The following is a 21,072-nucleotide window of genomic DNA, read 5'->3' as shown; positions in this document are numbered from 1 at the left end:
GTTGTTTAGCCCATATAATTCGCCTAGTCCACCATTATTCCCCACAATGAATAATGGTAATGACTGAAGACTAGTCATTTTCCGTAATCCTTGAGGCAGTCTCAACTTATAACAACCCCTATTATCAAGGTGCCTGAGGCTAACCAATTTTGTGATGTCCCTAGGCAATTGTTCAAGATTCCCACATTCCTGAAGTTTTAGTGTTTGCAAATTCAACAATGTATTAACTTTCCTACGGAATTTGGCATTACTTTAATATTCAATTTATGTATATCCAATGCACGCAACCTTGGGAAACTCTCAATCAGTATACTCAATGTTGACTCATCCATTGTACCAAATGACCCGCCATGTGTGAAAAGAATTGTACGTACCTTGTAGCTTTCTTTAACCAAACTTAAAGTTTTAGTAAAAGATGAGACACTAGAGAATGATACATGACGAGTTTTTCCACCCAAATAGTCAAATCTAAAGTTTGGCCCTGCAATTGATAGTGCAAGATCATGATATAAATCATGCATCTTGTATAGTCCATAAAAATTTTTGCTTGCTTCATAAAGAAAGGACCTGCAAAGTAGATAGTTGATGCACTCATCTGCAACATATCTTCTAATTGTATATTATTTGACAATTGGATTAACTCATGTGCCATCCATAGTTGAATTAGTGTCATCTTATCAATATTGTAAGCTTTAGGAAACAAAGAACAATAGGAAAAACAACCTTTTATATGTGGCGGAAGATGATCATAACTCAACCTTAGAATTGAAAGTGTATTACCACCCCCTTGTTCAATTACATTTTCTTGTACTTTATCCTTGATCTTTAACCACCCCTCTTTTTTCTCCAAGTATAATGCATTTCCAATGGACTCTATGGCAAGAGGTACTCCTTGACATTTGCCTACAATCTCCCTTCCAATTTCTCCTAATTTAGTGTTGTTGGTCTCTTTCCTGTTTTTAAATGCTATTTTCTCAAATAAAGACCAAGAGTGGTCCTTAGAATAGGGATGACAATTTATGCCCGACCCGCAGGTACCCGGCCCGATAAAGAATAGGGTCGGGTTTGGGTTTTTTTTTTTAAAAAACCCGAAGCAGGTTTAGGTCGGGTCCGGGTTTTGGTAAAAACTTGGCCCAAACCTGAACTCGACCCGACTCGACCCAGTTAGCATAAATATAAAATTACAAAAAAACCTACCTATATATATATATATATATCACAACCCTAACCTAAAACTCATTTCTCTCATTTTTCTCTCAACTCAATCGCTAGCCTCATCTCACCTCACCTTATCTCACTCTCACTTGCATCTCATCCGGCCCTCACTGAATCTTACTCTCACTTAGACACTTACATCTCATCCTCACCCTCACTCTCATTCACTCACTAACCCACCCTCACCCTTGTGGAGGAGCACGGAGATGGTACACAGCTGTAGTAAAAGCAAGCTGTCACCGAAAAGTTTGTTTCTTTGGGCTTGTTTCCCTTTTCAGTTGGGGTTGAATTCCCTTTGTCTTTTTTCTTTATGGCGTGGGTGTGGCTGTGTACGCATTTGAAGGGGTTGGAATGGTTTTGCCGTTGGAGTCAAAGGCAAAAGACAAAGACAAGTTTAGGAAAGTTTTCGGGTAGTGTATGATTTTCATTTCTCTATTGTACGGTGGATTTGGAGCTTTGGGTTACTTTGCTTTTGGTGATGAAATGAAAATCAAAGACATAAATGATAAATGGAATTTTTTTTCTTCTATTTTTTGTGTTTATTTATTTTCTGTCTAAGAAAGATTGATAACAATGTTGATTGTTTGTGTTTGCTTCTATGTTTGGGTTTTTATTTATTTATTTATTATTTTTTTTTAATAAGATTGGGTTGGATTGGGCCACGGATTAGGCCCAGAAGTGACTAGACTGGACGGGGCCCGCGGAGACCCGACAGGCTAGGTTTGGGACTAAAAAAAAGACCCGTTTATTAAACCGGCCGGGTCAAAGTAACAGAGGAAGACCTGCGGGTTGGGTCTGGGTATCAAAAATCCCGGCCCGAACCTGACCCGTTGCCATTCCTACTTTAGAAAGACCATCAAGGGTATATGTTGAAACAGGAAGTGTAATCACCGCAACCAATTTGGCACATGTAGTTATTACGATCTTACTTCCCCTTCCACCACATATTAAAAGGCTTTTAAGGTCATTCCAACTTTTACAATCTTCATTCCACAGATCATCCAACCCAAGTAAATATTTCTTTTGATTAATTTTTTTAATTAGTTCCTTGAATGGATCCATGTTGTGGACTTGAACCACGAGGACTTCAGAATTAATCTCACGACATTTCTTTCGCATTGGTTCCTTGCCATTATCTTTATCAATACCATTTATTACCTTTTTAGCAATTGCTTTCACCTCGAATACATTTGTGACACACACCCATATTTTTAGCTCAAAATGTGTATTGACATTCTCATCATTGTATATATATTGAGCAAGTGTGGTTTTGCCTAAACCCCCAATTCCCACAATAGCAACGACTGAAACTTCATTATTAGGCTCCAATAAAAGTTTTATGATGGCATTTTTATCATCTCTTCCAATAACTTCTTTATTAGGTAAACATGGGAAAGTCTCCCTATATAGACTCACTTGAGGCTTTACATAGCCTTCATTAAAGTGAAAGTTATTCCTATCTTCGGCCATTGCAATTAGTTTCTGCCTCAATTCGATTATTCTAAGACTCATCCTATGATTTCTAAAAGCAAGTGGGATACTTCTAAAGAAACTGCGTACCTTTCCTGCACTGTTCCCAATCATCTCTTCTTGCTGCAAAGCTAATTCAATGTGGAACTTATACTCACCCAACAAGTCATCTGCATCATAAAAAGTGTCCTTGAGCTTTTCGAGCCAGTCACAGGCTTGATGAATGCGGTTCTGTTGCTCCAATGCATCCAGAAGGACAGCTTGTATTCTGGACACCGTGTTCTTGATGCTTTCAAGGTCATCCGTAATATTCCACAGTGGTCTAAACTTTTCAAAAGCCGCAGATCCCAAATTTTCAATTATGGTCTGTGCAACTCCGCAGAGGATTGCTTCAGCCATTTGTTCGTCGTGAGAGAAAGGAAGACTAAAAGAGCGAGAGGGAAGCTAGAGCCTGAAGAGGGTGGGCTTCAAGTACTTCAGTGCTAGAGAGTGGAAGGAAGGCTAGAAGTGTTTGGAAAAATTTTATATAACTGTGAATAAATTTCAGCAAGCATAGCGAAAGAATAACCACACAATAATACAAAAATTTACATGGAAACTCTTTCTCCTTAAAGGAAAAAATCATGGGACAAAATTCGAATAATTTTACTATATTAAATAGAGATTATAACACTTAGAGATACAACTTGAGTAAAGAAAAAACTCTTTTTTTTTTTTCACTCACTGTGTATCTCTCACAGTTTTCTCTTACTCTCTCTATTTTCCTCTTCTCTTTTGCTTGCTCACTCACTCACGCAGTTCTTTAAGACTGCTCTTAGTCCTCAGTTTCTCTGGGACTTCACTTCTCCTCTCTGCCCCAAATGGCCGAATGGCCTTTTCCTTTTATTTCTTTCACATTTTCTTCTTTTCTTCCTTTCAGACTCTTCTCATCAAATCACAATAAATGCAAGCCACTTAATTTGACTTTACTTCAACAAAATTTCTTTCTTCAGCTCCTTAGGCCGAATGGCCTTGGCATCTTTCTTTTCTTTTTTCTTCAGCGTGTAAGAGAAGTTAGACTTCTCACAAGTCATGGAAGACAAGAGTGACATGCTCATTAAATGAGCTCTTGAAAAAACATGTGGGCTGGACTCATGGTGCATTGCACCCAACTATCTCCCCTTCCAGCCCACTTACGGGGGAGATTCAACTCAATTCTTCAATTAGAATTTATCCCGGTCAAGCCAGCACCAAGCTCAACCTTTTTTATTATCTTCATTAATATTGAGAAAATTTCATCAAAATTAATACCTTTCATTCTCAAATAATTTACTTCACCTTGGATATCCTTAATCCAATTTCTTGGCTCCCCCTCATCAGAAGCACAAATATTCTCGAAGCTAACTGCTTGATGTTCTTTAGTACACCTCATTTCAAGAGATTCAACAATCTCTAGTGGAGGATATTGCTCCCCCTTCTCAAGACCTTCACAATCTTTCACTTCATCATTCTTCTTAGCATTATGATATTTTTCATCAAATATCACTTTCTCATTTAAATCACTTTCAGGTAGAGAGAATTTTACTCTCTTGGTTGCAACACCATTACTATCAACTCTCAACTATGGAGTTTTCTCAAAAACTTTGACTGCATTGGACTTTTTCTTACAAGCCCTTACATGAGTTCTATACATGCCACAACAAGCACTCCCTTCAGCAATAACTAATAATCCTTTACAAAGTTTCCATCTTCCATTGCCAAGATGGTTACTATAACTCGCTTGATCCAAAGCCAAAGTAGACAACACATTCATCCTTAAATCTGGAACATGCCTTACATCCTTCAATATCAACGTGCAACCAACATTGGTCTTGATGCACACATTACCAATTCCCACAATTTTTGAGTAACTGGAGTTACCTATCTTCACAACACCAAAGTCGCCTGCTTTGTATGTGGTGAACAACCCTTTTGTGGGAATCACATGATGGGAAGATGCTGAATCAACAACCCACTCAACATCATTCTTAGCAACATGCTTACATTTTTGCTCTTCAAGAGAGAGCATCAAAACATCCTCATGAAACACAACTACTGCAGTATTCTTCTCATTATCATTCTTTTAATCTTTCTCTTCAGTTTGTTCTTTAGTCCAATGCCAGCAGTTTCTTTTTATGTGACCTTTTTTTCCACAATGGAAACATTCTCTCATCTCTTTAAACTGAGATCTACCTTTTGACTGTGACCTGTCATTGAATTTGGCTCGATCATCAAGCCCTCTACTTCTATTTCTGCCCCTATTCTCCATAACAAGAGCTTGATCTTGTGCATTGTTTATACCAGCATCTCTTTTGCGAACCTCCTCACTTAGAATCAAATCTCGGATATCATCATATTTGAGTTTGCTTTTTCCTGCAGAATTGCTTACTGCCATTCTCATGGCCTCCCAACTGTTTGGCAAAGAAGCCAAAACAATTAATGCACGGATCTCATCATCAAAATCAATCTCCATAGAAGACAACTGATTTGTGATGGTGTTGAACTCATTCAGATGCTGAGCCACAGGAGTACCTTCCACCATCTTCAAATTGAACAACTTCTTCATCAGATGCACCTTATTGTTTGCCGAAGGCTTTTCATACATACTAGACAAAGCCTTCATCAAATCCACTGTGGTTTTTTCCTTCATAACGTTGTGTGCAACTGATCTTGTCAGAGTTAATCGTATAACTCCTAGCACCTGTCTATCAAGAAGACTCCATTCTTCTTCTTCCATATTATTTGGTTTCCTTCCCAAAAGAGGAAGATGTAATTTATTCCCATACAGATAATCTTCGATCTGCATCCTCCAATAGCCAAAGTCTGTGCAGTCAAACTTCTCGATTCCTGACGTCTTTGCTTCTTCTCCGGCAATTACTCCCAATCGAACTTACGCTCTGATACCACTTGTTGGAAAAAAATTCTATATAACTGTGAATAAATTTCAGCAAGCACAGCGATAGAACAACCATACAATAACATAAAGATTTACGTGGAAACCCTTTCTCCTTGAAGGGAAAAATCATGGGACAAATTCCGAATAATTTCACCATATTAAATAGAGATTACAATACTTAGAGATACAACTTGAGTAAAGAAAAAACTCTCTTTTTCTTTTCACTCACTGTTCTCTTTCTCACTATATATGTATCTTGAAGGGAAAAACCACGGGACAAGCTCTAAAATTAACAACACTTAGATATACAACTTGAGTAAAAAAAAAACTCTCTTTTTCTTTTCACTCACTGTGTATCTCTCACAGTTTTCTCTTACTCTCTCTATTTCTCTCTTCTCTTTTGCTTACTCACTCACTCACGTAGTTCTTCAAGACTGCTCTTAGTCCTCAGTTTCTCAGGGACTTCACTTCTCCTCGCTGCCCCAAATGGCCGAATGGCCTTTCCCTTTTATTTCTTTCACCTTTTCTTCTTTTCTTCCTTTCACACTCTTCTCATCAAATCACAATAAATGCAAGCCACTTACTTTGACTTTACTTCAACCAAATTTCTTTCTTCAGCTCTTTAGGCCGAATGACCTTGGCATCTTTCTTTTCTTTTTTCTTCAGCGTGTAAGAGAAGTTAGACTTCTCACAAGTCATGGAAGACAAGAGTGACATGCTCATTAAATGAGCTCTTGAAAAAACATGTGGGCTGGACTCATGGTGCAGTGCACCCAACAAGAAGAACGAGAGGAGAGCTAGAGAGTGAGCTTGAAGTGCTTCAGTATGCTAGAGAAAGGAAGACTTAAAGAGCGAGAGGGAAGCAAGAGAGGGTGCGCTTCAAGTGGTTCAGTACTAGAGTGAAAGAAAAACTTTCTATTGAGTGAAAGCTAGGCTAAAAGAGTGAGATGGAAGCTAAAGAGTGAGAGCTTGAAGTGCTTCAATATGCTAGAGAGTGTAAAAAAGAAGGCTAAAAGAGCGAGAAGAAAGCTAGAGGGTAATGTTGCTGTGAAGAAGGAGCCGAAGAGGACCGAATATATATGGGGGAAGAAAGTTACCGATACCAATGATTATCAAAAAAGTTACCGATACTAGTCTTCCTTAATGAATTCTCTTGGAATGTTACCGATACTATTCTCATATGCATGAAGAAAACAACAAGAGTGTCAGACACAAGTGTTGACTGTCAAGGCCTTTAGCACCAAAAGAAAGAAAACCCTGTGGACCCGATTGTACTTTATATTATTGTTTCATTTATTATAAAATTATTAATTGTTATTTAGCCTAACATAATTTAATTAATTTGTCTTTTATAATTGTGAGGATGAGAGCCCAAATTTGTATATTGGGCCTTGGGTCCTATTTGAGGACGGGTATATGTCCGAGAAAAAGCAAATGATTAGAAAAGATTCCAAAGTTGAGAATCACGGAAGAAAAGAATGAAGGCATATAGTCCGAGGAGTAGCTCCTTCTCGGACACGATGAATATCGATCAGGCACACATTTGGGTAATTTAGGTGACCTTCCGAGGAGTTCTAACAATGATCAGGATGAATCTCAAGAATGTACAAAGATGATAAGAACATAGAAATATCTAAAAGAAAAGCTACTACCATCGCATTAAATGCACTGCAGCAACTTTTCTGAACGCATTTATGTGGAGAAGACTCTTGAACAGTGCAATCTTAGCTACCACCATTCACAGAGAGCTAAAGAAGATGTTTGATGGGACGTGTACTCAAGTGAAGGCTTAGATGATAAACAAGTGTACGATGAAGATGGCCTGGAAGGAACTATATAATGAAAAAGACCTTCCATAATGAAGGGAGGAAAAAGAGGGAAGAGGGATAGAAAAAGAATTATTATAGCACTAAGGACTGTATTAGCTTTCAGGAACATTGTTTTAATTCATAATTCATCTCCTTGGACACTAATTTCATCGAGTTTTAAGTGTGTTTTCGTGTTTGTTCATCTTTAAATCCTTACTAGCTGTTGTCCAATTCGCAAATAATCCAGCTCTTTCACTCACTTTCTACAAATTTATTGTATTGGGCACATTGGGCTCACATCCCATATCTTTTGGGTTTGGGCTACAAATCGTGACCCTACAATAATGTATTGGTTAATTTAATTATACAGCTTTAATTATTATTGTTTAGCGTAACAATAAACTATATTGCTTTAATTTGTTTGTCATTAATTATACTACTTTAATTTGTTATATTGTTTAACCCGTTGTGCACATTACACATTCCATGTGTAGCACAATAATTAAAGTAGTGTAATGTGCAGCACATTATACTGCTTTAATTATTGTTTACCAGGCCCCAGCCCATCAGCCCATCCACCCCCTCCCACTCAACAAACAAGCACAAGCTTGATGCCCCAATCACAATAGCCTACTAATCAAAAAATTTCACAATCACAATACACAATACCATCTATATATTACTAAAAGCTGAAGCGTAGCGTTTAATGCTGCTGCTCTCATGTTGCGCCACATCAGCTGCCACGTCATTTTTAAAATATATATATATAATTTGTCCTACAATTTTAAAATAATTTTTACAATTTTCAGCCTTATAAATACAGTCCACTACTTATTTATTTACTTTTACTATCACCCTATAATAAATCTAGCACACTACTTATTTATTTACTTTCACTATCACCATATAATAAATCTATATAATTAATCTAGCCCACTTCTTATTTATTTAGTTCCACTATCAAGTCCAACCCAAAACCTTTTCAGTTCAGTTTTAGGATTTTGTGTGAGCTTTTTCAGCTTAAAAGAAAAAGAAAAAAATTAAAAAAAAAACAAAAAAAAACGTTTAAGCCTTTCAAGCTTTAGGTTTTTTTTTTCAATTTTCCTATAATTGTTTTTAACATTTATTTTTTTAATATTTACATTTCTTCAACCTTTGTCTCTCTCCCTTACCATTTCATCTTCTCACTACTTCTTCAATCTTTCTCCCTCCCTTACCTTTTCATCTCCCCACTACCTTCTACATTAATATCATTCTTTCTTTTTCCCTTCATCTTCCTTTTATTTTTGTCTCTTCTTATTCACACACTCTTACTATAAATTTGTCACTATCTCTTCTATTCTATGCATAGTTTTTCCTCACAAAAAAAAGGTACTCTCTCTCTCTCTCTCTCTCTCTCTCTCTCTCTCTCTCTAAATTTTTTGGTGGATTTTGTTATTTTTATTGCATCTCTACTTTAGGTTGATAATTTTTTATATTCTTTAAAACTCTATTTTGGGTTAATGCGATTTGGTTTTGTTTTTTAAATTGTTGTTGTTGTTTTTTATTTTATTTTTTATTCTATTTGATTGTTAAATGTTATCCTATTGCGATCTAAAGAATTAAATATAGCATATAAAAATATAATATTATTCTATTACATAGCATGATTTGGATAATTTGGTATTTATTTTGTTACATAGCATGATTTTTTATAATGCTTAATTAGGATGTCAAACTATGAGACTTTACTAATTTTTGTTTATTTTCTAATCCTTTGTGGTGGACAAAGTACTTTTAATAGTTGTATTAGAAGTACTCTATAATGCCATTCATTTAATGAAAAGCAAAGGTTAGCCAAACGAAAATAATTGGATATGTGACAAATTGCAAAAGCTAAAATTTGTATATATACAATAATTGTTTATTTGATAATATGTTTTGAGTGGCCGGAATTATAATTTCTACAAAGAAAATAACCTTAATAGATTATCAAAAACAAAATTTTATCATAATATTGGTTCAATTAATCATTGTTAAGTTTTATTAATTTTTTTTAGTTTACATTTTTTTGGTGTTTTAGATTGTTCCTATGTTACATATATGATTGTTCCTATAATAAATAAAAATATAATTACAAAATACATTACTCATTATTAGATTAGTTTAAATTGTAAAAAAAAAAATTAATAAAACCATCATAAAAATAATTATCACGCGCAACGCGCGGGTCCGCGACTAGTTACATTAAAAGACAATCAATATCTCACTAACAAACACCAATACCAACACCAACACACTGACCAACACCAACAGATAAGATAAAGCCAAATTCAAAAAGACAAAAAAAGGTAAAAAGCAAAATATAAATAAAGGTAATTCAGGCCAGCCAATCAGAGAATTCAAAAGAGAGAGATACTGAGACTGAGTAAAGTTAGACTATTAAAGAATAAAGAGAGAGAACCATTCATTACTTTCATTTTATTTTTTTCATTTCAATGAGATAAAGAGAGAGAGAGACTGAGAGACTGAGAGAGAGTCAGAGAGAAAAAGAGAGAAATACCTTGAGGGAGGGAGCACTGAGCACCGGAGCAGAGCGATCTGCGATGAGGGGCGAGCGAGCGACAACGATGACGAGCGATCTACGACTATGACGAGTGATCTACAGTGACATGATCTACAAGCGATCTGTGAGCAATCTACCGCGACAGCGACGACGTGACCGTGGGTTTGGACCGTTTGGTTTGCTGGGGTTTGGTTTTGGACCTTTGGTTTGCTCTGTATTGGGGTTTTTTTTTTTTTTTTTTTATAATAAACACTAAAACACCTCTCTATTGGAGTTTGTTTTAGGATCGCTCTTCTAGTTGCTCGTAAGCCGGATCCTCGCGTCTCTTCTGCCTCCGTTCCCGCCAGGTGGATCCCCGGGAAGACCCTGCCGAGCCGCTCTCTGCGTTACCTCCAGACATCTTCCTGTAAACAAGTCTCAGCGGAACCACTGCTTAGTAGGATTTCCCACAGACGGCGCCAATTGTGCGCGCCCAATATCGAAACCCGTTGGGCTGGGCCTCACTTGGGCTCACAACTTATTTGTATGGTGGGCTTGGATTTCCTACTCTGGGTCGTTCTTCTCGCTAAGACTTAACGTCCTCTCTGTTCTTTTCTCGTGGGTCTGGGTCACCTTCTCTCTCTGCTCACTCTTTGCATACACTCTTCTTACCGCCCATTTTTCCGACCCCTCTCTTCTCAAAACTTCCTGTATTTATAATCCATAGTTTAGTGGAGAGGTCATAATTACTTGCCAACGAATGCAACCGGCGGTCCACTATTATCGATCGTAAGTGGGTGGTCAGGTAGGAGTGGGAAACTGTGAGGGTGGCATTGGAACTTGGTTCCCACCTCTACGATAGTTCTTGGCAGTGGTGGCTCTCCGAGGCACGGCCGGGTAGGTACAGCGCGGGGTTTCCCGAGAGTCAAATATCTATCACTGCCTGGGAAGGTGTTGCCGAGAAACGATGAAGAGGCAAGGCTCGGGCTTGCAGTATGCGTGGCCCGGGGGTGGGCTGCCGGGTAGAAGGGGATTGACCTCATGGGCCATATACCCAGGCCAGGGTCCAAGGCCCAATATAGGATACGACGCGGGGGCCGTACAATACCCATGTTAGGATTCAATGTAACACATGTTATTGTACTACACTCTTATACAATAAAGATGTAACCCTTAAGGAATTTCTCCGTGGATGTAAGCCGACAAGACTGAACCACGTAACTCTCGTGTTCTCGGTGTTCCTATTCTATACTTCCCCTTCCGCATCCACTTTAACATACACAACATGATATAACACATCGCGTTGCTAATAATATACATTTAACACATGCTATTATCTTTATCAATACCATTTATTACCTTTTCAGCAATTGCTTTCACCTCGAATACATTTGTGACACACACCCATATTTTTAGCTCAAAATGTGTATTGACATTCTCATCATTGTATATATGTTGAGCAAGTATGGTTTTGCCTAAACCCCCAATTCCCACAATAGCAACGACTGAAACTTCATTATTAGGCTCCAATAAAAGTTTTATGATGGCATTTTTATCATCATCTCTTCCAATAACTTCTTTATTAGGTAAACATGGGAAAGTCTCCCTATTTAGACTTACTTGAGGCTTACATAGCCTTCATTAAAGTGAAAGTTATTCCTATCTTCCGCCATCGCAGTTAGTTTCTGCCTTAATTCGATTATTCTAATACTCATCCTATGATTTCTAAAAGCAAGTGGGATACTTCTAAAGAAATTGCGTACCTTTCCTGCACTGTTCCCAATCGTCTCTTCTTGCTGCAAAGCTAACTCAGTGTGGAACTTATACTCACCCAACAAGTCATCTGCATCATAAAAAGTGTCCTTGAGCTTTTCGAGCCAGTCACTGGTTTGATGATTGCGGTTCTGCTGCTCCAATGCATCCAGAAGGACAGCTTGTATTCTGGACACCGTGTTCTTGATGCTTTCAAGGTCATCCGTAATATTCCACAGTGGTCTAAACTTTTCAAAAGCCGCAGATCCCAAATTTTCAATTATGGTCTGTGCAACTCCGCAGAGGATTGCTTCAGCCATTTGTTCGTAGTGAGAGAAAGGAAGACTAAAAGAGCGAGAGGGAAGCTAGAGCCTAGAGAGGGTGGGCTTCAAGTACTTCAGTGCTAGAGAGTGAAAGGAAGGCTAGAAGAACGAGAGGAAAGGTAGAGAGTGAGCTTGAAGTGCTTCAGTATGCTAGAGAAAGGAAGACTTAAAGAGCGAGAGGGAAGCAAGAGAGGGTGTGCTTCAAGTGGTTCAGTGCTAGAGAGTGAAAGAAAAACTTTCTATGGAGTGAAAGCTAGGCTAAAAGAGTGAGATGGAAGCTAAAGAGTGAGAGCTTGAAGTGCTTTCAATATGCTAGAGAGTTTAAAAAAGAAGGCTAAAAGAGCGAGAAGAAAGCTAGAGAGTAATGTTGCTGTGAAGAAGGAGCCGAAGAGGACCGAATATATATGGGGGAAGAAACTTACCGATACTAGTGATTATCAAAAAAGTTACCGATACTAGTCTTCCTTTATGAATTCTCTTGGAATGTTACCGTTATCAAGGAGTGAAAGCTAGGCTAAAAGAGTGAGATGGAAGCTAAAGAGTGAGAGCTTGAAGTGCTTTCAATATGCTAGAGAGTTTAAAAAAGAAGGCTAAAAGAGCGAGAAGAAAGCTAGAGAGTAATGTTGCTGTGAAGAAGGAGCCGAAGAGGACCGAATATATATGGGGGAAGAAACTTACCGATACTAGTGATTATCAAAAAAGTTACCGATACTAGTCTTCCTTTATGAATTCTCTTGGAATGTTACCGTTATCATGCATAGGAAAATGAGGAGGCACCAAGTGTTGACTGCCGAGGCCTTTAGCACCAAAACAACAAGAGTGTCAACCCAAGTGTTGGTAGTTATTACTACTTGTTATGGCATAGTATTGTAGGACTAACATTTAGCCTTGAAAGTCTACGACCCAATCTTTTTACTATTTGAACTTCCTTCCTGGAAATTTCCGAATACCAATATCATTCATTGTGTCAATTCTGTCAAAATGGTCGGTTTGACAATTCAGACCTTTTAAGCATTGGTTTGGATAAGAATGAAAAATTAAAATTATTTTACTATTTAGCTTATTTTTGCTAAAAATTTTTTTTCTTCAAATTTAGAGAAAAAACCTTACAAACTTATCATATATATTTATATTGAGTGTAAATTTTTAAAATCTAACTGTTAGATTGTATGTTCTTATTACATCTTTAATGCTTACAAAATTTCAAGAAAATCAAAGATTGTAAGGTTGAAATTTATCAACCATCTTGTTGGCTTTATTCCGTGCCAATTTGCTTGTAATTTAAGCACTTAGTAACCCTGTATTTAGGTGGGATTATTGTAAGGGTAGTGTGTGAGAAGAGGTGAAGAATAGCTCAAGTATGTGCAAAGAAGCAGAGCTTCGCGGCTAGGACTCACGAGTGGCTCGCGGCTACAAGTCGCCAACTTCAGGCACGTGAGATGCACGCAAGGAAGCTAAAGGGTCGCGCCAGCTGTCACACTACAGAACAAAAGTCCCAGGCTAGCCAGGCCGTTATGTCGCGACTTGATTTCGCGACTTGGACAAGCCGCGAGACCAAGCTGCCAATTTACCCTGTTTGGCAAAAGCTGTCTCTTCGTATTCTCATCTCACCTCACTATATATAGACCCTTATACCCACTAAATTAAGAGAGCTTCCAGAGAGAATTTTGTGAGAGAAAACCCTAGAGAAAAACAAGATTGCCTCATCCCCAATCTTCATCTAAGAAACTCTACAAATTCCTCTACTCTCTTCCTTTCCATTGTCATACCCTTGAGAGGTCTTTTACCAAATCCTTATCTCACCACACCCATGTCTGTGAGAAGATTTATTTGGTGCTGAGGGAAGCAATTTGAAAGGAACCAATATACATTGGTTGATGCTATGGTCAAGTAGCGGAATTCGAGAAGCTAGAAAAGAAAAAGGTTCAGCGCAACCTTGTTGGAGCAAGAAACTTGGAGGGTTTAGGTACCTGGGTAGATTAGGCTTGGAGGGTTTATTGCTGTTCATGTATCCCAACTACATTTTCTAGTGGATTATTGACCGCTTGGAGGGCGGCGGAGAGGTTTTACGCCGAGGGCTTCGATTTCCTCTTCGATAACACATCGCGTGTTGTCTTTGTGTTTGCATCTTTCTTCCCTTTATTTTTGCCTTATATTTACTGTTGTGGATGTGTTTATATTTGGCTTAGATTAGTTACCAATTTAGTGTTTGGCTTATGTTCATGTTCCGTACATTAATTGTTTGATTATAAGCTTGAATTGATATTTTTATAATTTGGGGTCTAAACGTTCAAGGGTGTTTCATACCCATATTGAACTTTCAATTGGTATCAGAGCGGGTACACTTGTTGTGGTTTTAATACTTGAGTGTGATCCTTGACCCCTGTTGAGATAGACAGGTCTCAATCTCTCATTGTTCCACCATTTTTTGATGGTAATAATTATGCATTTTGGAAAGTCCGAATGAAGGCGTTTTTGTGTTCTATGGATGAGGCTGTGTAGGATGCTGTTGAAATAGGTTGGACAAAGACGGAGGATGCCAAATCCACTTGGGACAAGGCAGCTCTTGCAGCGGCTAATGCAAACAGTAAAGCATTGAACGCCATTTTCTGTGGTATCTCTCCAGAAGAATTTCACAGGATTTCACATATTATCGTTGCTAAGGAAGCATGGGAGATTTTGGAGACGACTTATGAAGGAACCAAGAAGGTGAAAGACACCAAACTTCAGATGTTGACCACTCGCTTTGAGCAGCTAAAGATGGATGAGGATGAGTCTTTTAACTCTTTTTACAGTAAGCTAAACGAGGTGGTCGTCGGCAAATTTAATTTGGGGGAAAAGACGGAGGACTCTAAAGTTGTAAGGAAGATCCTTCGGTCACTACCAGAAAGTTTTCGTGCCAAAGTTACAGCCATTAAAGAGAGCAAAGATCTTGATGACATCAAGGTTCAAGAGATGGTTGGTTCTCTGCAGACATATGAATTGTTCCTGCCTTCTTAGAAGAAGAGCAAATCACTTGCTCTTAAAACAATTGATGAGAGAGTGGCATATCATGACCCTTCGGAAGAAGATGGAATGGAGAAGGAAGTAGCATATCTTGCGAAAAACTTCCGAAAATTCTTGAAAATGAAGAACAATGGGAAACTATTCAACAGAGGGAAATTTTCATATTCAAGAGGTGATAGGAAAGAATTTACGAGGAAAGAAAGGAAGGAGTCTCAATCTTCCTCGGACATTGTGTGTTTCGAGTGTAATGGACACGGACACTTCAAAAAGGAATGTCCCAATTATTTGAAGATAAAAGGAAAGGTCTATGCCACTACTTTGAGTGACTCAGATTCATCAAACTCTGACTCGGAAGAAAGATGTGACGGAGAAGGAAATTACTCCGCATTCATGACCATAGCTCATGTGGAGACCTCAGATGATTTGGATATTCTAGTGAAGGAGCTTGGTGAGCATTCTGATTTGGAGTCTATGGGGATTGTTGAAGAATCGGAAGATGTTAAGGATGAGAAGAAGAAGAATGTGGCTAATCAATGGGTGCTTAACAAGTCTTGTAATCAATCAGAAGCCAAATTTGGAGCTAGAGGAAGATCACTCCTAAGACAGCAGCAGGGTCCTAAAACGGAGTATGTTTGTCATTATTGTGGATTGCAAGGACATACCAGACCCAACTGTCAAAAGATGAGAGCAGACAACAATGCAAGTGCACCTCGGTCATGAGGAAGAAGAAATGATATGAGGACTTGGGGTGGTGAGCAACCAAGAAGCCAAAAACGTGATCCAGGAATGATGGACGTGATGAAGATGATCGGTGCGTTCACCAATTGCTTGGAAAGCTTCACTCGAAGGTTTGACAGTCCTAACTCTCATACCCGATCCGTCAAGGATATCACCCCAAACGCACGTGACGTGTGGGTGACAAAGGGTACTCATGCATAAGCATTATAACATGTCCATGCATCAATTCTTCCTATGCTTTGTGGATATGATTGGTTATATGTTTTGCGTTTTTTAGTATTAATTTTTAATTTATGTTCTGTTTATGTTTAAAATGCTTTTACATTTTCTTCGTTCTGATCAATCTTTTATTGTTTTTGTGTCAAAAATCCAAAAACTCATAAAAAGTAGAAAATCCAAAAAGTTTGATCACTTTGTTGAGTTTTGTCTCAAAGCATGTTTTGCCTTGTACCTTTGTACTTATGGCTTTGTGCATTTAACGAGTGTAGCTTGTCTCTCATGCACTCATATCATTGTGGAAGAAATTCTGAAATATATGTGACTGTTGTAAATAGATCTTCAACCTTGTCATGAATGATTAGTGAATGATTGTGTTGATCTTGAGACATGCATAGACTCATGCCTATATATCTTCCCACTTTTTATTTTTATTTTTTTGCTTAAAAAAGCTCTCTAAATGTAAATCTCCAAATGAAAAGAGATATAGAGTTGCAAAAGCCTGTCGCACAAACTAGTATTTGACTAGAAAAAAGGGAAAGCGACCAAAATAGAATGTATGAATGATGCCCAAAAAGCCAAAAGATATCTCATCAATTGAAATATCAAAAATTTTAGGCATCTATCTCTCAATGAGATTTTCTTTGCTCAAAAAATTGCAAATGATATGTTGAATATGGAGCCAAATAAAAAGCTTCAAAGAATTGTTATCACATACTTGTGGGAGGTCATATATGCATATTTCTATAATTGAGATAGGTCACATTATCTAGTGCTAGTTGTGTATGCCTTGATTGAATTGATCATTGAAGCATCACATTGGACTAAGGACTATCTCATTTTTGATATCCACACACAACACACAAGTCTATGTTCAATGAATGTCATATTCATTTGTGTGATTATACTTGTTTAAATGTGTTTTCACAAGCTCAATCTTTGTTGATCAAACACAAAAAGATTTTTGAGTGTTTTATTTTGTTTTTGGAAAAGTACTTTGTTGTTACTAAAATGTCAAAATTTCAAAAACAGTGTTGCCCTATTTTGGCGACTAAGTCGCGGGTAGGTCTAGTCGCATGCTCCAGTCGCGAACCTCTATCAGAGATTTTCGCGGGTCACTGGTGGGTCAGCATCCCAATTGTGAAAAAGACTTAGAAATTTTCCCAAAATTTGAGTTTCATGATTTTCGCGGCTCAGTGTGGCGACTTGTTCGCGGGTGGAAGGTCCAGTCGCGAGGGGTACTCAGGGATCTTCGCGGCTCATATCGCGACTATCTCGCGATTAGACCTTCCAGTCGCGAAAAACACTTAGAGAAATTTTTCAGATTTCTTTCCTTCATAGTGTTTCGCGGCTTACCATGGTGACTTACTGGCGACTTGATCCAGTCGCGAAAAACGCGTTTTTTTTTTGCTATCCAAGGTCAGTTTTAAAACTTTTAGTTTTTCCCTCGTACCTTTGTGACTGTTCATTGTCTTCCTCATTTTTTTCTCACAAACACTCCGAGTTTTTTCTGTGAAAATCCTCCATTTCTGCATCATCTTCTCTCAAATCTTCCACAAAAAGGTATGAGCTTTCTTCCTTTCCCTTCATACTCACTGGTTTGAGCATTTTTTTTTCCTGATTTGTGACGATGTTGTTGTGGGTTGTGATTTATCATGTTCGAACATGAGTTTCTGATTTTAGGGTTATATTGCTTGTTTGTGCTAGTTCACACATTGATCTTCTCAATCTTGTGTACCTACTGTGGTGTTGGTTGTTTACACACACTCATTGTCATGTTTTGAACCCTAATTTCTAGTGTTTAGGGTTTCCTTCATTACTCATGGTATGACACTGACACATTGCTAATAATGTTTGCTATCCTGTTTGGTGTTTTTTGTGTGTGTTAAATCATGGTGCAGAGTTAAAATGTCTCCATTCAAGAGATCAGCTGTGAAAGGAGGCAGCAGCAAAGGAAAGGAACATGTTATTGAAATTGATGATTGTTCTCCTAGACCAAAGCGGGCTCGTTCCCCATCTGGTGTGTTCGATCCCAACAGGTTTCAATCATATGCTGCCTTTCAGACTCATGACAATTACTTCAAAAAGGCTACACCTCTGATTGAAAGAGTCTTTGACCAACATTCTCTGTTTGACACCAACATTCCTCAATGGTTTGCACGCAAGGATTGGAATTATATCCTCTCTGACCTTGATGATGCATATGAAGATCTGGTAAAAGAGGTTTATGCCAATGCAATTGTTGAAGGAGATGAACTTAAGTGCTGGGTTAGAGGAAAAAGTTTCTCGGTCTCTCCCGCATACCTAGCAGAGATTCTGCACATCAACAGACCAATACTTAGGGTCTCACCGGTCTATGATGATCTACATCCAGATGAAGAACTACTTAAAGCAACTCTTGGGGACAATCTGGAATTTTCCTCAAATGGGAACTCGGTCAGTGTTTCATCCCTTCCTCCAAAATTGAGGGTGCTCACGATCGTCATGTTTCACAACCTGTATTCCCTATCTAGCACAGGGTATATGAATCTCGGGCGTGCACTATTTCTTCATGATCTGATTTCTGATGTCGAGATTAACATCTGTGCTCATATCTTTCATATCCTTCGTAAAACTGTTCTACGAACAGAATCAAGGATATGCATTCCATTTTGCTGTCTCATCTCACGGATTCTGAAGCATAAAGGGCTCCATCCATCTGAGAATGAATTTCTCTGCACAAAACTATGTCCAATCAACATGCGCACATTCAATGCTAGCATTGGTCATAGTAAGAAGGGAATCAAAACAGAAGCTTCCGCGTCCCACAGTGGCTCGCGCTCCAGTTCACTTCCCGCTAACGAGAAGCTAGACTCTATTGTAGCTTTTGTTTATGAACTGAGTTCCAAAATGTCCGACCTTCCTTCCATCTTAAATCATCTCAGCATTCGATGGGATACGAAGTTCACTTCGATTCAAACTCAATTGGATGAAATTCAAAGAAAGCTAGAAAATAATGATGACTAGCTATTCTATGACAAAAAGGGGGAGATGCTGTTGGCAGGAGGAAAGTTCAACGAAAGGGGGAGACTTCAGCTAACAGACTTTTGTTTACTGCTTTTGTCTATCTTTAGTTGTTACCATATTTCTATACTCATCTTTTATCATTCAGCTTTAGTTCTTTATGCTGTTGGTTTGTACCCATGTTGCTTATGTAAGCTTTAAGGGTTTGTTTCAATGCACGTTTGTATGCCTTTGTGGTTTGTGTTATGCTTTATGCAGCCTTTGTGCTTTGTTTAAATCAGTACTTCCAACTAAATGTCTTGCATTTTCTTCTAAGTACTGTCACTCTTGTGCCCTTGTAGGATTTTTCCTAGATGCACATACTTCATGTACTGTGCATTGGTTGAGTGTTGGTCATTCAAGCGATTTACCTTGTGTTTATTATCTTGAATGTCCGGATGTTCATTCCAAGTATGAATGAGCATTGTGATCACTTGGCTATAGTGATTACCTGTTTTGGTCTTGACATGGTTTATTGCTTTATTTCATTTTGCATGATCGCATTGTGCTTGTCCATATGCATTACAAGTTTCGGTATACAATGAACTTATTGTGTTGTTGTGTTTCAGGAGTTACTTGTTCTTATGGTTCTAAAACTTCGTAGATTCTAGAGTTAGGTGTGAGTGAGTTTTCCAACTGTTCCCAACTCACACATTAAGTTTAGAGTTTGTTTTAGGGTTTTGTTATGGAATAGCCAAAGGGGGAGATTGTAAGGTTGAAATTTATCAACCATCTTGTTGGCTTTATTCTGTGCCAATTTGCTTGTAATTTAAGCACTTAGTAACCCTGTATTTAGGTGGAATTATTGTAAGGGTAGTGTGTGAGAAGAGGTGAAGAATAGCTCAGGTATGTGCAAAGAAGTAAAGCTTCACGGCTAGGACTCGCGGGTGGCTCGCGGCTGCAAGTCGCCAACTTCAGGCACGTGAAATGCACGCAGGAAAGCTGAAGGGTCGCGCCAACTGTCGCACTACAGGACAAAAGTCCCAGTTGGGATTTGTGCCCTAGAATTCTATTGTATGATGCTATGTTTTATATTATGTATGACATTATGTATGACATGATGTATGACTTAATATTGAAATTAATAAAGTTGTTTTATTATTATCTGAAATGATGGTAACATGAATATTTGGACATTATCATATAGTCCATGAGATGCATAGTATGTGATTTATGTGAGAAGTCACAGAAGATATAAATCACAAGTTCTTTGTAAACTCAGAATATTAGTTCGTGGTCGGTGATGAAATTGGGCATTTCATCTGCGAAGACCATAACATATAAACTAAGATGATTTGTCTTGATCATGGAAGTGGTGACTTCTAGTTGATATGTTGATATGTTTTAAGAGTTAAAACATATTGAACTGGACCGCTGTGAGATTTATTATTCTCCTAAGGACTGTCATATGAATAATAAATCTCACGACTTGTATTTGCATGAACTCTTAATCCTGAGAGAATAATGGACCTGATCATGAGGTGTAGGTTGCTTTGATATATCAGGAGTGAGATCTATAGTAATGGTCAAAACCTCAGTATGTTGGGTAGCCACATTTAGTGTTGATGGAACATGTATTCTCAAGATGGAATTCATAGTCTCTTAACGGAGATATAAAGTATTCCCTTGAGATAAGTTTAATGAGTTTGTTATTCATAGAGTTAGGCCTAACCACTTTAGTAAGACTAAAGTATATAATTATGAAATTGGATTTCATAAATATATGATAAATAACTTAAAAGAATTAAACCGGGTACTCAAGGATTAAGATGTAATAATTTACAAAGTGGCAGTCTACATTAATGACTTTGTATTACTACGAATATTTTATAAAGGAGTTGCATGTATAATAAAGTCTTGGGATATAATTTATAGATAAGGCCTAGAGTGTAACTATATTTATATAGTGGTATTAAATATAGTTAATAGTAACTTTGGACTTGTCAAGAGTTGATAGAAAAGCCCAAAACCCATTGGAGCTAGTGTCTTATTGGCCCCTTTTGGTCCCACTCCAAGCCACATACTTAAGCCCAATTGGAAAGGCCCAAGAGGCCAGCCCAATTA

General features: G+C 38.0%; 1 protein-coding gene across 1 annotated transcript; it reads right to left on the bottom strand.

The window, feature by feature from the left end:
* Nucleotides 1-1,977: 1,977 nt before the first annotated feature.
* LOC112038189 (putative disease resistance protein RGA4) lies at nucleotides 1,978-3,084 on the bottom strand. The gene has a single exon (XM_024070996.1). The coding sequence runs from the start codon at nucleotides 3,082-3,084 to the stop codon at nucleotides 1,978-1,980; it is 1,107 nt and encodes a 368-aa protein (XP_023926764.1).
* Between the last annotated feature and the right edge of the window lie 17,988 nt (nucleotides 3,085-21,072).

Source organism: Quercus suber, unplaced genomic scaffold (assembly GCF_002906115.3).
Source record: "Quercus suber isolate HL8 unplaced genomic scaffold, Cork oak 2.0 scaffold_306, whole genome shotgun sequence".
Taxonomy (NCBI): Eukaryota; Viridiplantae; Streptophyta; class Magnoliopsida; order Fagales; family Fagaceae; genus Quercus; species Quercus suber.
Note: the sequence above shows the minus strand (reverse complement) of the source record. Positions and strands in the feature narration are given on the sequence as shown.

Bases quoted from the DNA above. Each gene is read 5' to 3' on its own strand.
- LOC112038189 (XM_024070996.1), bottom strand. From the start codon at position 3,084: ATGGCTGAAGCAATCCTCTGCGGAGTTGCACAGACCATAATTGAAAAT.